Genomic DNA, 12485 nt, shown 5'->3' with positions numbered 1-12485 from the left:
AGGATACACCTCACGTTCCAAACCTGTGAGGGATAGTCCCTTGGTTCCTGCCTCTAGGCCCCTGGTAGTTCATCATCTGGGACCATTATTTTGACATACTCACCTCCTTGGATGCTCCACTTCCTGACTTTGTGTGTTTCCCACCTGGGTTAGTGTTTACCCCACCCCGATTAGTTTCACCTGTCCCTCATTATCCTTCCCTTCCTAGTCTGTGTTCCCTTCTAGTGCCAGTTCATCTTTGTGTGCAGTGTCAAGCATTCCAGCCTTTTTCCATATATCTTATTATGGTGTGTTTGAGCTCTGCTTACTTACCTGGACCTTGTTAACCCGGGTCTTCTCCTTGCCAGATTTGTTGACTCCCTGTGGACCTTTACAAGTAAAAAAAGATTTCTGTCTCTGAGTTGTGTGTGTGATTGAGTTCTCTTACCAGTTACTTTACCCTTCCGTTACACTAAAAAGAGAATATACCTACAGTTATAGGTAAATGAAATTATATTTTTTTGAAATGTCATCAACATTTAATTGAGGCACAGGAAAAAACATTACAGTAATACAGAACTGCTATTCTGCCACTCTCTCTTTTGTTACCATTTCAGTTTTCCAAACTGAAACCTCGCTCACTGCCAAACTATTTTGCTCAAACCCAAACTAAGCATAAATATACATCCACATTTTTGTTTGCCCAAATTCCCGCTGTCAAAACAAGTGATGTGGCGCAAAGAATGCAACCGTGGACTTAAGATGCTTTAGAGTCAATCTGTGGAGCATTAAACAAACAGTGAGTCAATAAGAAAGAGGGTCCACCCTACAGTGTGTTTCCTCACATGTCACTTAACAAAACAAGGTGGTGCCGACGGCTCCATTGTGAGTGGCTGAGAATGAGACAGAGAGGAGGAAATGCCTTCAGTATGCCTAACGCACCTCCTTACTAGATGAAATGTATTCTGTGTGTGAGGGAAGACGCAGTAGAACTATGTAACTTTTTTTGAAACTTTACCAGCACAACTACGTCTGCTATAGGGACAAGATCTTTTCTATTGTGCTGCTACTCCGGTGACTGATAACAGTGACTACATCTGAGGACGTTTCCCTGGCAGAGACTTCAAAACGCAGTCAGCGTGTGGATATTTGACTTTTGTTGCTGTTTTTTACTCTCCAGCAGGACATGGTCGTCTGGATTCTCCTCCCCATCTCTCTGTCCCTGGTGTCCTTCATCGGAACATGGACTGTGTAAGTACTGTGTGTGTGTGTGTGTGTGTGTGTGTGTGTGTGTGTGTGTGTGTGTGTGTGTGTGTGTGTGTGTGTGTGTGTGTGTGTGTGTGTGTGTGTGTGTGTGTGTGTGTGTGTGTGTGTGTGTGTGTGTGTGTGTGTGTGTGGTAAACATGCTGTATTTTTGTCATAATTATGGAACAATATAGTATAAATAAGAACAGTGCATAACAACAGCAGCTTTAAATATAATAAAAAAAATATTTTGCCTTGTTACTATATAATTAACATGGCATCTTCCTTCTACATTCAGTACATTGTAATAACTACAATGCAAATTTTCAACAGATGTCCAACAGATGTTCAATAAATACGCGTTTGACTTATTTTAAGCCTTCATTTACAAAAATAAAGGACGTTTACCTGGCATGAATCAGGGGATGATGAAAAGCTTTGTTCTATAGATTCTCAATCTATAATTTTCATACTTTAGCAAACATTTATCTTGCCAAACATACAGTGTAATTTTGTGTCTCAATTATATTAATTTATTATTGTTGAATTCAGATCATCAGAAGAGGATTTTCTTATTTTTGGGTTCTATTTTAATCATAATATTCTCCATCTTGGGTCTGACAGGATAGAACAATCTGTCAACGCCTGCAACTTTACACAGGGGAAGACTTGAACCACTGTCGAAAGAGCTTAGGTCTTTTGCAATGTCCAGGCTCTGCCACCTTAACGGAAGTTTACTGTCTGCAGTGGACAGTTGAACTGCCCCAATCTCACAGGTTTTGAAATTATTGTAATTTGTAATCGGCAGTACTCCTCAATTTAGGAAACTGTGACCATAATTGTAATTATGTAATTATATGACAAAGCTTAGATTGATTAGAGCTATTTGACCTGCAAACTATTTGACAATATGCTCTTGCATAATAACAAAACAAGTTTTGCCTGTTGCACAGAAGGGTGCGCGATGACACAACTAAGAAACAACTCCACAGATTTCTCCTAAACCTGCCTCTCATTTCAACACATAATGCACAGCCAACTTCAATTACAGACTGATGACGATAAATCATAAACCAGTTTGTGATTATTGACTAACAGCCAAAAATACGAATCCTTCCTTATTGCCATTGGCTGGTTGCTTGTAAAGACAGATCCTGGTTTACTATGATGATAAAGTATGATTGTTAGGTACTACTTTTCTTCATAGCTCTACTTTGTGTTCTCTTGCTTTGTCAACCACACCCATACAGTTGCTTGTTTTTACACGCAGGTCTGTGTTGTTGGGGAACTTTGTGCCTCAAGCTGCATAATGTTTTCCATGACTGGGGAAGATAATTTGTTGTGATTAATCACTGGCACACCACACTATTGCTCCATAGTACACACTATACTGTATATACCATACAATACTTTAACAGCACCCAAAGTCCACAGAAAGTCTATGGAAATTTCAGTTCAGTTCCAGAGGTCCCACTTTTTTAAAATTGTATTACTCCATTGTTTCATTATAGAGAAGATGATGTTTTTCCAAGAATCTGTGTCTGCATTATAATAAATATCCCAATGAAAAAACACACTAGGTTGAAGTATTAGCTTCTAATTTGTTAATGTACAGGATTTGTACTTCTGTTTCTCTCGTAGATATGGCCTGGCCTTCCAAAACAATCATGTGTGCTCCCTCGGTAACTGGTGAGTTCCATCTCCTTTCATGGGAAATCTAGTGGATAGTTGACTTTCATTGGACTAATGATGGGGTTGGAAGCTATTACGTAAAAACGTTTTTCTGTTTTAGGGACTTTTCTGGGAATTCCTGCAGAACAAATTCATCAATGGGATGTTGCAGAGTCCCCACGATAAGGTAATTAGACTGTAAATGAGAAGTAAATGAGCACCAGAACATTTCACCTGCCACCACTTCCTCTTGGAATTGATCACTGTAACATGGGAATAATTGTTTGATTCAATTATTGAATTACTGGTTTCAGCTCAAGTGGAACCAGCCTTCCAGAGAACTCCCTCTTCACTGCCACCATCAGTGCTGGCTCCTTCCTTTGTGAGTGAAAGACTAAAGATACTGTATACAAAAATACATGGGCTACTCCATGATGATATGAATGATATGCATTAAAACTAACTTTGATTCTATGTCTTAGTTCTGGTGTTCAGTATTTTCCACCATGCCCATATCATGGAGCGAAATGCTGCTCATTCAATGCTGAGCAGGTTTGCGTTGGCCTTTGGTGTGGTGGCATCTACTGGGTCATTTGTAGCCGGAAACAGCAATGTGAGTAGCTCATATGTCAAATGGTTCAATCCACATACACACCAACCTTTACAGTTTTACTTGTCTAGTATGTTAAAATTGTTAGAATGTATTTGTTATGGATTATATTTCTGCCAAACGCATGTCACTCAGTTTACACACACATTTGCACTCCAAGGACAACAATAGAAAAGGGCTCTCTTGCTTTTTTTGTGTTTTATTCTTTTGACATACAGTACAGTATGTACATATACATGGTCATGTACATGTACATGGACGTTCTGTCAATACAAATTTCAATGAATCGATCAAATACTAAGTAGCATTTTATAGGATTAGGAAAATCTAAATAGCAGTTGCAAAACTGAGAGCAATTTCTGCTATCAAGGGTAATATATCATATCCTGGACGATGAGCAATAAAGTTAAGCGGCCTCCATTGTGCAGTATAGCCTACATGTCTGAAAAGTAAACAAAGGTGGAAACTGTTTGCTTTATGTGTCTGTTGAGGCCGAGAGCATGACCAAAGAAAACAAGACCTTGTTCCAGAGTTCCATGCACAGAAAGCTTAGATCAGATTGAATTTTATCCCAATAAGACCTGAGGCCGATTCTACAAATGCCCTTCTAAATCAGTTGTTCTCGCACTTTCAAGATGTTTCAAAAATGTTCAAAAATAGCAGATGTACAAGCTCGCGTGAAATTGTAGATCTGCTATTTTTGAATAGCCAACGCAAAAATCTAAAATGACACAGATGCTTTCCCTGTTTGAATGGGTTAAATAACCTACACATTCTCATCAACACACACATCCCATGTTCACGTTCAAGTGAGCTCAACAGATTCTATACATAGTCATCTCGTCGTCATCACACATGACATACATGCTTAACAAGTTGAGCAGACACACTCAATGACTTAATACCTTTAGAATTTCCTGAGTAAGGGAAATTATATTACACATACAGTTTATATTTGGATAAGAAGGATGAGGTAACAATAATGATGGTTCTGGACACGAAATACAAAACTTCACAATTTGCTGAACTTTTAAAACATAAATGATTTCAAAATAGCTACTTGTGTTCACATTAAGCCTGCTGATAGACTCTTTAGGACACACCTTGAGTGTTACTCTCAGCAGTACAAGTATGCTTAGGAATTCTCACTTCAATGAAACATGCAACGTCATACTATTTGGGAGGTCCATGATTGTTGAAGTCAATCTAGCTTTGTATTTGCTTTGCTACCAAATGACAGTTTGTAACAAAGAGACAGATACTGCAGCAGGGCCTGGCACCCTGAAAGCGCCACTGACGTGAGCGTCTGACGCCGTCATTGTGTCAGGGCTTTCACCTAGGAAGATAAAGGCATGCCATTGTTTAGCCATATTCAAACAGGACGGACTGAAAAGTGGCATTGTTAGTAATGTAATTAAAACCTAGTAAATGATCTGTTTGTTATCCTTATTAGTCAACGCCTAAAGTCAGAAATTACATTTGTATTAATAAAGTCAATGCAAGAAATAGTGGCAGTATGTCTGCATTTTCACACTGAACACTGGTTAAGGCACATACTGTACAGGTAGTTTTGCACGTACATATGTTAAAGGTAGGGTAAGTGATATTTTTGGGTTAAAACAAAAAGTATTTTGTTAAAAGGTTAAAGCACTATATTCTGATAGTAATCATTGCTATAGAGTATTTGTTCAGTAACAGGAGTCTCCCCGTCTTTTTCAAGGACGCCCTGATAACAACATATAAAATACATATATAATGAGAAACAATAACAAACATTTGAATCACATTACAATGTCACAGATGCAAATAAACATAGTGTTACATGAAACAGGTGCAGTCACTATGTAGTGTGTCCTCAAGAAGCACCCTAAATGTCTCTCTATTGAGACCAATCACACCAGTTTCAGAGAGTCCTGAAGTTTGTTCCATTTGTGTGGAGCATAATACATGAAAGCAGTCTTTCCTTGTTCACTGCTCTTACGTGGACTGGTATATCTAATGTGTGTTTGTGAACGTGTTGAATGTCCAGTAACCTTTGGTTCCAAAAGCGAGGATAGATATAAAGGAAGTTTACCACACAAGGCCTTATAAATAAATAAAATACAATGTTTCTCTATACGAACTGCGAGAGATGGCCAACCCACTTTATCATATAAAATACAGTGATGGGTGAGATAATCATCGCCAGTAATAAAACGCAAAGCACTGTGGTAGACTGCCTCCAGAGGCTTCAGTGTGGAGAGTGAAGCATGCATATACATATACAGTATATCCCCATAGTCAAATACAGACATTATTACAGATTGAACAATAGTCTTTCTGCTGGTAAAAGAAAAACAGGACCTGTTTCTGTAAAGGAAGCCAATTTGTCCTCTTAATTTTTTGATTAGGTTCTCCACATGAACCTTAAATGAGTTTGGCATCTAGCCAAATGCCCAGGTATTTATAAGATGTGACCAGCTCAATTTGTTCACCTTTAAGAGTGTAAATATCAGTAAAGGGATTTATATTTGGAGACCTAGTAAATACCATGCATTTTGTTTTGTTGGAGTTTAAAACAAGCTTAAGGTTAATTGGAGCCCATTGAAACCTATTCAAAAGGTGTCCAGATGTTAATGAGTGTCTTGTCTCCTGTGCTCCACAGCCAGGTTACCAAAACCTGTCCCTCCTACACTTCCTGGGAGCAGCTCTTAGCTTCATGTGCATCTGTTTCTACATCACCCTGCTCACCGCACTGACTAGGAAGTGTGTGCTAACAGGATTCGAGAAGTTTCTCTACCCATTACGCATCATTTCCACCATAATCCAAGTCATCGTTACCACCTGCTGTATCCTTTCTTTAAGCCTTAGGGCTAGTCAAGTATGTATCCATCATAAATCGTCAGTCATCAATATTGTGCAATGGGTCAGTGGCTAGAAAACATCAAGGCTGCCCACCTACTTGTAAGCTTCCATTTAAATAAGTTGTTTGCACATTTGCATTGTTTGATGGCGTGACCTGTTAAGGAAAGGTATATTCTAGACTAGACTATAAATCAAGGGATATAAAGGCTTGTTGTCATCCATAATCTATTAATTGGTTCAGGATATATCTTCAGATACTGCATAGGTTTGCACTAACTAACAGCTGTCATATACATCCTTAATATGGTTCCTCCAGACACTGTGTTGTTTGCCCAGGATGATTACTTGTCCCAGCACATATCTGCTGTATTTGAATGGACGCTCAGCGTCAATCTGGAGCTGTTTGAGCTCAGCTACAGTGTGGAGTTTTGCTTCTTTACATCGGCCATGCTCGCAAATCTTTTGGCGAGGCAAGATGAAGACAAACCTTTGATATTGAATCAGCAACCAATGGGAATGTCCTGACATGAAGCTACCAGGGCACTGTGATCAGACACCGGTACAGCAGTTGGATGTTTTGAGACATGTGAGAAGTAAATGGCTGTACCATGACTATGTTGATGTCTGCGTCTTCAACACCTGAAAGCTGGGCGTGCATCATTATTGGCATTGTTGGATTTATGCGACACATGATGCGCACCAGTGTCTCTCCACAGTCCTAATACTGTTGACAATGAATATATATATTTGAATTGTTCAAGGCACTTATTTGGTGGGGTCTGGAAAATGTAGAGAAATCATGGTTAGATTTCTGTTACTTTCTGCCTTGAAAGCACAAAGATACTGAAATCAAGGGAATTTAGATGGTATAATATGTTGACATAATTTATTGAATAGTTTTCTAAATGCATATCGTCATTGCTGGCTCAGCCTAGATATTTTGATATTTCCTCAAATACCTCCAGTTACTGTTGGCACTTTCTAATTACATTTTTAATGTTTAAAGGAGACAAAGATGCCAGCCATGATGCAGATGTTGTAACAATGTTATCAGTTTTTGCTGCAAAGAGTATAACAATTATATTTTTTTAATTAGTATGCCTTTTGTTCAAATTAAGCAAGATATTCTAGAATCTCAGGGTTTTTGTTTAACACAGGATGGATATTTTGTATCCTCTAACGGTAGATACATGTCACAACACAATCAAACAATAGTTGTCTCAAGCACCGTCGAACTGGACTGATTACTTACGGCTTCCTCATTCTCATAATAAAACTCATAATAAAACACATTACCATCATATTTTCACATAAGAATTTGAACCTCACTGGAATGTGTGAACCCCACCTTGCAAATATGTTCTTGTCTTATCTGATGTTGCAACGGTCGTTCATGTATGACGGCTGTTGAAATATTCAGGCGTGTCCAGCCACTTAGTACTTACTGGATCAGAAAATCTTGTTTCACTGCTTGTGACCACATACATGACGTTCAGTTAAGAATGTCTTGACGCTAAAGCGCTCACCAGCAACATACTGTTCCAAGTTCAGTACAACACATGGGTGTTGTTGGCTTAATGCTATCCATTATGAGGTTGCTAGACGTCAGCTCGAAGGTTCTTTTGATTGTGCATTAATAGGAGGAATTTGAAATGGACACCTGCATGAGACCAATGACTTTGGAACGTAAATCACAATGAGTTGATTGCACGTCCTTTAAGTTAACACCTTGGTAAAAGAAAATCGTAAAATATATAATAATTATAATAAAAGTGGTGTGGGGGGAAAAGCTTGAAAATAAATAATGACTTAAGGGCTTGATATAATTTGTTGCAGGCAAATTACATCAAGCCCTTAAGTAATTTAACTGAAATGTGCTAGTGGTCGAGAGCTCAAAAAACGTCGAGAGCCACTGATCTATTCCTTTCTCACTGTTACCCTTATTCTGTTCTCTTACTTTATCCAATCTTCCATATTGAACTCATGTTAACTGATATACAGATGGTAACTCATGAGCAAGAACACATGCAATTACATGGGCACATTTCCTAATAGTGACTCAACCAGGCAATTCAGTGCACTTTAACTTCTTGAGATTCTAACTCCTTTTCTGTGGAATTTCTTGACCTCCAACTTCCCAGTAAATGGCATTGACGCTCAACTAGAGGGAATCTAAATGATCAAAATCAAAAAATCGTCACTTTCCTACATTACTAAATGCATGGTCAGGGACCACATGCAATACCTTCATGGACCTTCATGAAAACCTGTCTTAGATTGAAGCACAGATCAATGTTAAAATAAATATAAATTAGCTCATTGGTTATCATTGGTAAAGTGCAGGGGTCTTCAACGGTTTTCAGGCCAAGGACCCCTTGACTGACAGATGAACCAGGGACACCCTAATATATGGGTATTCAACAGGGGGTCCGTGACCCCTGGGGGTCCTCAGTCACAAGATATTGTAGATATCTTTATTTGGACTGAAAATATGCATGAATCGGACATATTAGCGAAGAAAAAATACTACCCAACACAACCACCACAGTAGCACATTTTGAAAACAGTGAATTAAACAATGTAGACCCATTCAAGCAAAAGTGTATATAGTTTATGTTGTACTTAATATGAATGATAATGATTTATAGATAATGCCTAAGAATCTTTCTAAAGTTTACTTTAGACTGATGCTAGGTTCTTGGTTGACCTATGATCATAGATTACTGAGGCTGATCACTGTCTCTATGCATTTGATGTACAGGTATATGTTTACCTTGCTTACCTCTGCTAAATGCCTAAATTGTAAATTAGTCTGTTTTGCAAATCATACAGTATGGTACTGCACAGGCATATGAAACAGCTTTTTTCTCTTTATGGGAGAAAACTGAAGACAAAAGATACAAAAAAATATGTTACAGAAGTGGTCAATTTTATCACCAACTTCACATCATGGGTGGACTGGAAACAAGTCAGCCTGGGAATATTAATTATAGCAGCCCTCATATGTGTTATTTATATAGATGGATAATCTATAGGGCAAGACCCCTATGGTCTGTTTTACAAAACAGTATTGTACTGCACATAGCTTATGAAACTCATATTTTGATACTTGCCTTTTTTCATGTTATGGGAGGAAACTGATTACAAAAAGATAAAAGATAGAGAAGTGACCAGCTACAGAAGTGGTAAATTTCATCATCAACTTTATGTTGAAATGTGTGGACCAGTAGATCATATCTCACACTAGATATACTGTAAATGGTGCTAAATAACAGTAAAAGGTGGTTCTCTGGCTGTGTGTGCGCACACCTGTCCACTATGCAGAAACAATAAGATACGTAGGAGGAGGCATGGCTAGTATAGTATCAATATTGCAGCAAATGTGTTGCAAATATTCAGTATATGCATTGAAAAACGTATATTTGTGACAACACTAAAACTGCAGACTAAGCGAATGTATGACACATTTCCACTGGGGGAAAAAAATACATTGATATTATTTGTATGATTATTTTTGTATGATAAATGCATTTAAAGTATTTTTTTTTGTCTGTCTGGCCATTCAAATGTGCTTTATAATGCAACATTGTAACATGTGTGGCATGCAGTGTAACCTGAGGGTTAAGGGATGTCGGAATAATGGGCCGTCTGAATAATGACATGGCACCGTCAGCACTCGCCATGCAACACTTTTAGTAACACATAGCAGCAGAAGGAAATGGAAACATTTATGTGGGTGTGAACTGTATTTACAACACAGGACATTATTCGAGCTCAAAAGTGTGGACTTGGTACTGCAGTATGTGCTGCTTACAGGCTTTTTAATGGGTTAAACTGAAGAAACGCTTAGGGCTTATCAATACATTATCATTAATTTTTGCTGGACTGGGTCGATATTGTTTAACTTCCGTTTTCAAAATGTACTTTTTGTGACATGACATTGCCACCCTCTTTTAATCCTATCCTATTATATATTAAGGAAACCTCTGTCTGTTTAGCATGTTTCTCCTCAGTGGGTTGAGCAATTGATCTGAACTTGCACACAGGCAATGGCCATTAGTATATGCAGACAGTGGCCTGTTTTTCACTTTCCCCAGATTTTAGCTGTTTGACGTTTTTGTGTTAACACCAGAGTTTGGCCTATGGGCTCTGTTGTCATGTTACAGCCCCGCAGGCTATGGGACTTTATCTGCAGCCTTCACTTGGCTTTTACACCCACGCCGCCAGAGGCCGCCAAGACAGACGCTGCCTGCAAACTTATAAAGGACTGTTCTATGAGCGGGACGGCGCTTTAGATATCATCTCCATCTCCGCACTACCACGCAGACTGACGCGTGCAATGTTCGAATCCAGGTTGTGTTATTAGCACACATAGCTTAGCTGAAACAGCGTAAACATCAACTTCTCATGGTTGTGGGTGGCAACAATTCCACGTCTGTTCATAAATGATCGGGTTATCACACACACACCACTCCAACAGGATTAAATCAGTCCAAAACCTAACTGTACATAGCGAGCGCATAACCCAAAAGTCTGCATATAGTTTGACTGCGCACATTGCAGTATATGGACTAGTACATGTGGATTTTAGTTTTTCCTTGGCCTGTGTAAAAATCTGTCTATAATTTTGAGATATCTTGCTAAAAGATATCTGAGACAGACAGACAGTTTAATGAACAAACAAACAAACAAACAGGAGCAAATACATCAGCTCATTTGTACTCATCTGAGGGAACATGGGGCTGAGGGAACATGGGGTCTAATTTTGGATGGGAGGACATAGGGCTGAGGGAACTTGAGTACGCTCCCGCGGCAGGGACTCAGGAGGGCGTTTTGGAATCATAAGGCTCCTGGGTTTGATCCCGGGCTCTTACCCACTTTGTGTCAATGTGTCCTTGAGCAAGACACTTTAACTGCTCCCAATGAGCAGGGTGGTACCGTGCACACAGTGAAGGAGTGAATATAAAATGCACTATTTAAAGCCATGTCACCACAGTAACTAATGTACAGATTACCCATATTACCCCCCATATGTACATGAGATGCAAACAGAACAACACGTGGCTCAGGTTTTAATGCAAAGCACTTACCCTTTACTTGAAATAAGGTAATATACATCCTGGAATTACAGATAATAAAGATACATTATGAGAAAGGAAAAAAAAATCATTTCACAATGAATATCATCTCTTCTTCGCGTCCACCCTGAAGAGTAGCGCGACAATATCTACAGTTTGTTAGGGTGAAAACAGTGAGAAGCACACCTAATGGACCCATTTTCACAGCAGATCTGTAAACACAGCAGACGGTAGTAATATTCAATTGCTGGGTGTGGACAGCTCCTGTACAGTTAACTTCATACGGGTACACAGAAACACCTAAATGAAAACACACCCATAATTAAACCCCTTTACCTTCAGCTGTGTTTACCCATCAAAATATCTGCTGTGAAAAGGGTCTATGTTCAGGCATCTTTAATGCATGATAAACTGTAAAAAAAAAAAAAAAAAGAAAAGGGAAAAAAGAAAAGAGTTCTATATTAAGCAGTAGTCCACATTCTCCTTGATAAAAAAGGGAAAATTTGAGATAAACAAAATGTGAAGAAACGTGTCTCATGGTAGTCTTCCAACTAAGTAGTTTCAACTGCAATGCATACATTATAAATAAATGTAAAGGGGGCAGAGAGAGAGAGAGAAGGGGGGGAAAAAATCATTTCATCCAAAAAAATAGTACTACAAGCAATATTCCACAATTCCAGCATAGCTGAAACAATAAGTGGCATTTCTCCCCCCACCCCAGATCCCACATTGTGTGGAGTGTGACCACGCCTAATCTTTTCCAAGCCATTTAAGATACTTTATAGAGTTTAAGCAGGCACATCCATAAGCCCACCTAACCTGGATATAGCAAGTTAAAATTGCCCTTAAAATCTTGCTCTGTGAATTAATTAAATCGCCTATCATCCGTTCCTGTGAGTCTACTAACACTTTTCATATGGAGTGACAACTTTGCATGAAAAGAACGCAAGGTTTTACATTTAAGAAACGTTATTTTTTATTTAATTTATTTTTTTATTCTTCGCATCCAAGCCTTAAGTAATGCAAAACGTCCTCCTCAGCTAAGCTAGGGGCAGTAA

General features: G+C 38.7%; 1 protein-coding gene across 1 annotated transcript; it reads left to right on the top strand.

Moving 5' to 3' along the window:
- The first annotated feature begins 864 nt into the window (after nucleotides 1–864).
- Nucleotides 865–8520, top strand: LOC308101130 (transmembrane protein 150A). Its single transcript, XM_080450487.1, has 7 exons — nucleotides 865–1230; nucleotides 2866–2913; nucleotides 3017–3082; nucleotides 3210–3277; nucleotides 3378–3508; nucleotides 6150–6333; nucleotides 6666–8520. The coding sequence occupies exons 1-7, from the start codon at nucleotides 1166–1168 to the stop codon at nucleotides 6872–6874; spliced, it is 771 nt and encodes a 256-aa protein (XP_080306613.1). The 5' UTR covers nucleotides 865–1165; the 3' UTR covers nucleotides 6875–8520.
- Nucleotides 8521–12485: the final 3965 nt, after the last annotated feature.

Source organism: Gymnoscopelus braueri (genome assembly GCF_963280865.1).
Source record: "Gymnoscopelus braueri genome assembly, chromosome: 14".
NCBI lineage: Eukaryota > Metazoa > Chordata > Actinopteri > Myctophiformes > Myctophidae > Gymnoscopelus > Gymnoscopelus braueri.
This window is presented reverse-complemented; position numbering and strand designations above follow the sequence as displayed.

What these genes read in the sequence shown, in the direction of transcription:
- LOC308101130 (XM_080450487.1), top strand. Translation starts at nt 1,166, where the DNA reads ATGGTCGTCTGGATTCTCCTCCCCATCTCTCTGTCCCTGGTGTCCTTC. An exon ending in TGCAGAGTCCCCACGATAAG is followed by an intron (nt 3,083 to 3,209) that starts GTAATTAGACTG and finishes TACTGGTTTCAG; the next exon opens with CTCAAGTGGAACCAGCCTTC. An exon ending in TTGTAGCCGGAAACAGCAAT is followed by an intron (nt 3,509 to 6,149) that starts GTGAGTAGCTCA and finishes TGTGCTCCACAG; the next exon opens with CCAGGTTACCAAAACCTGTC.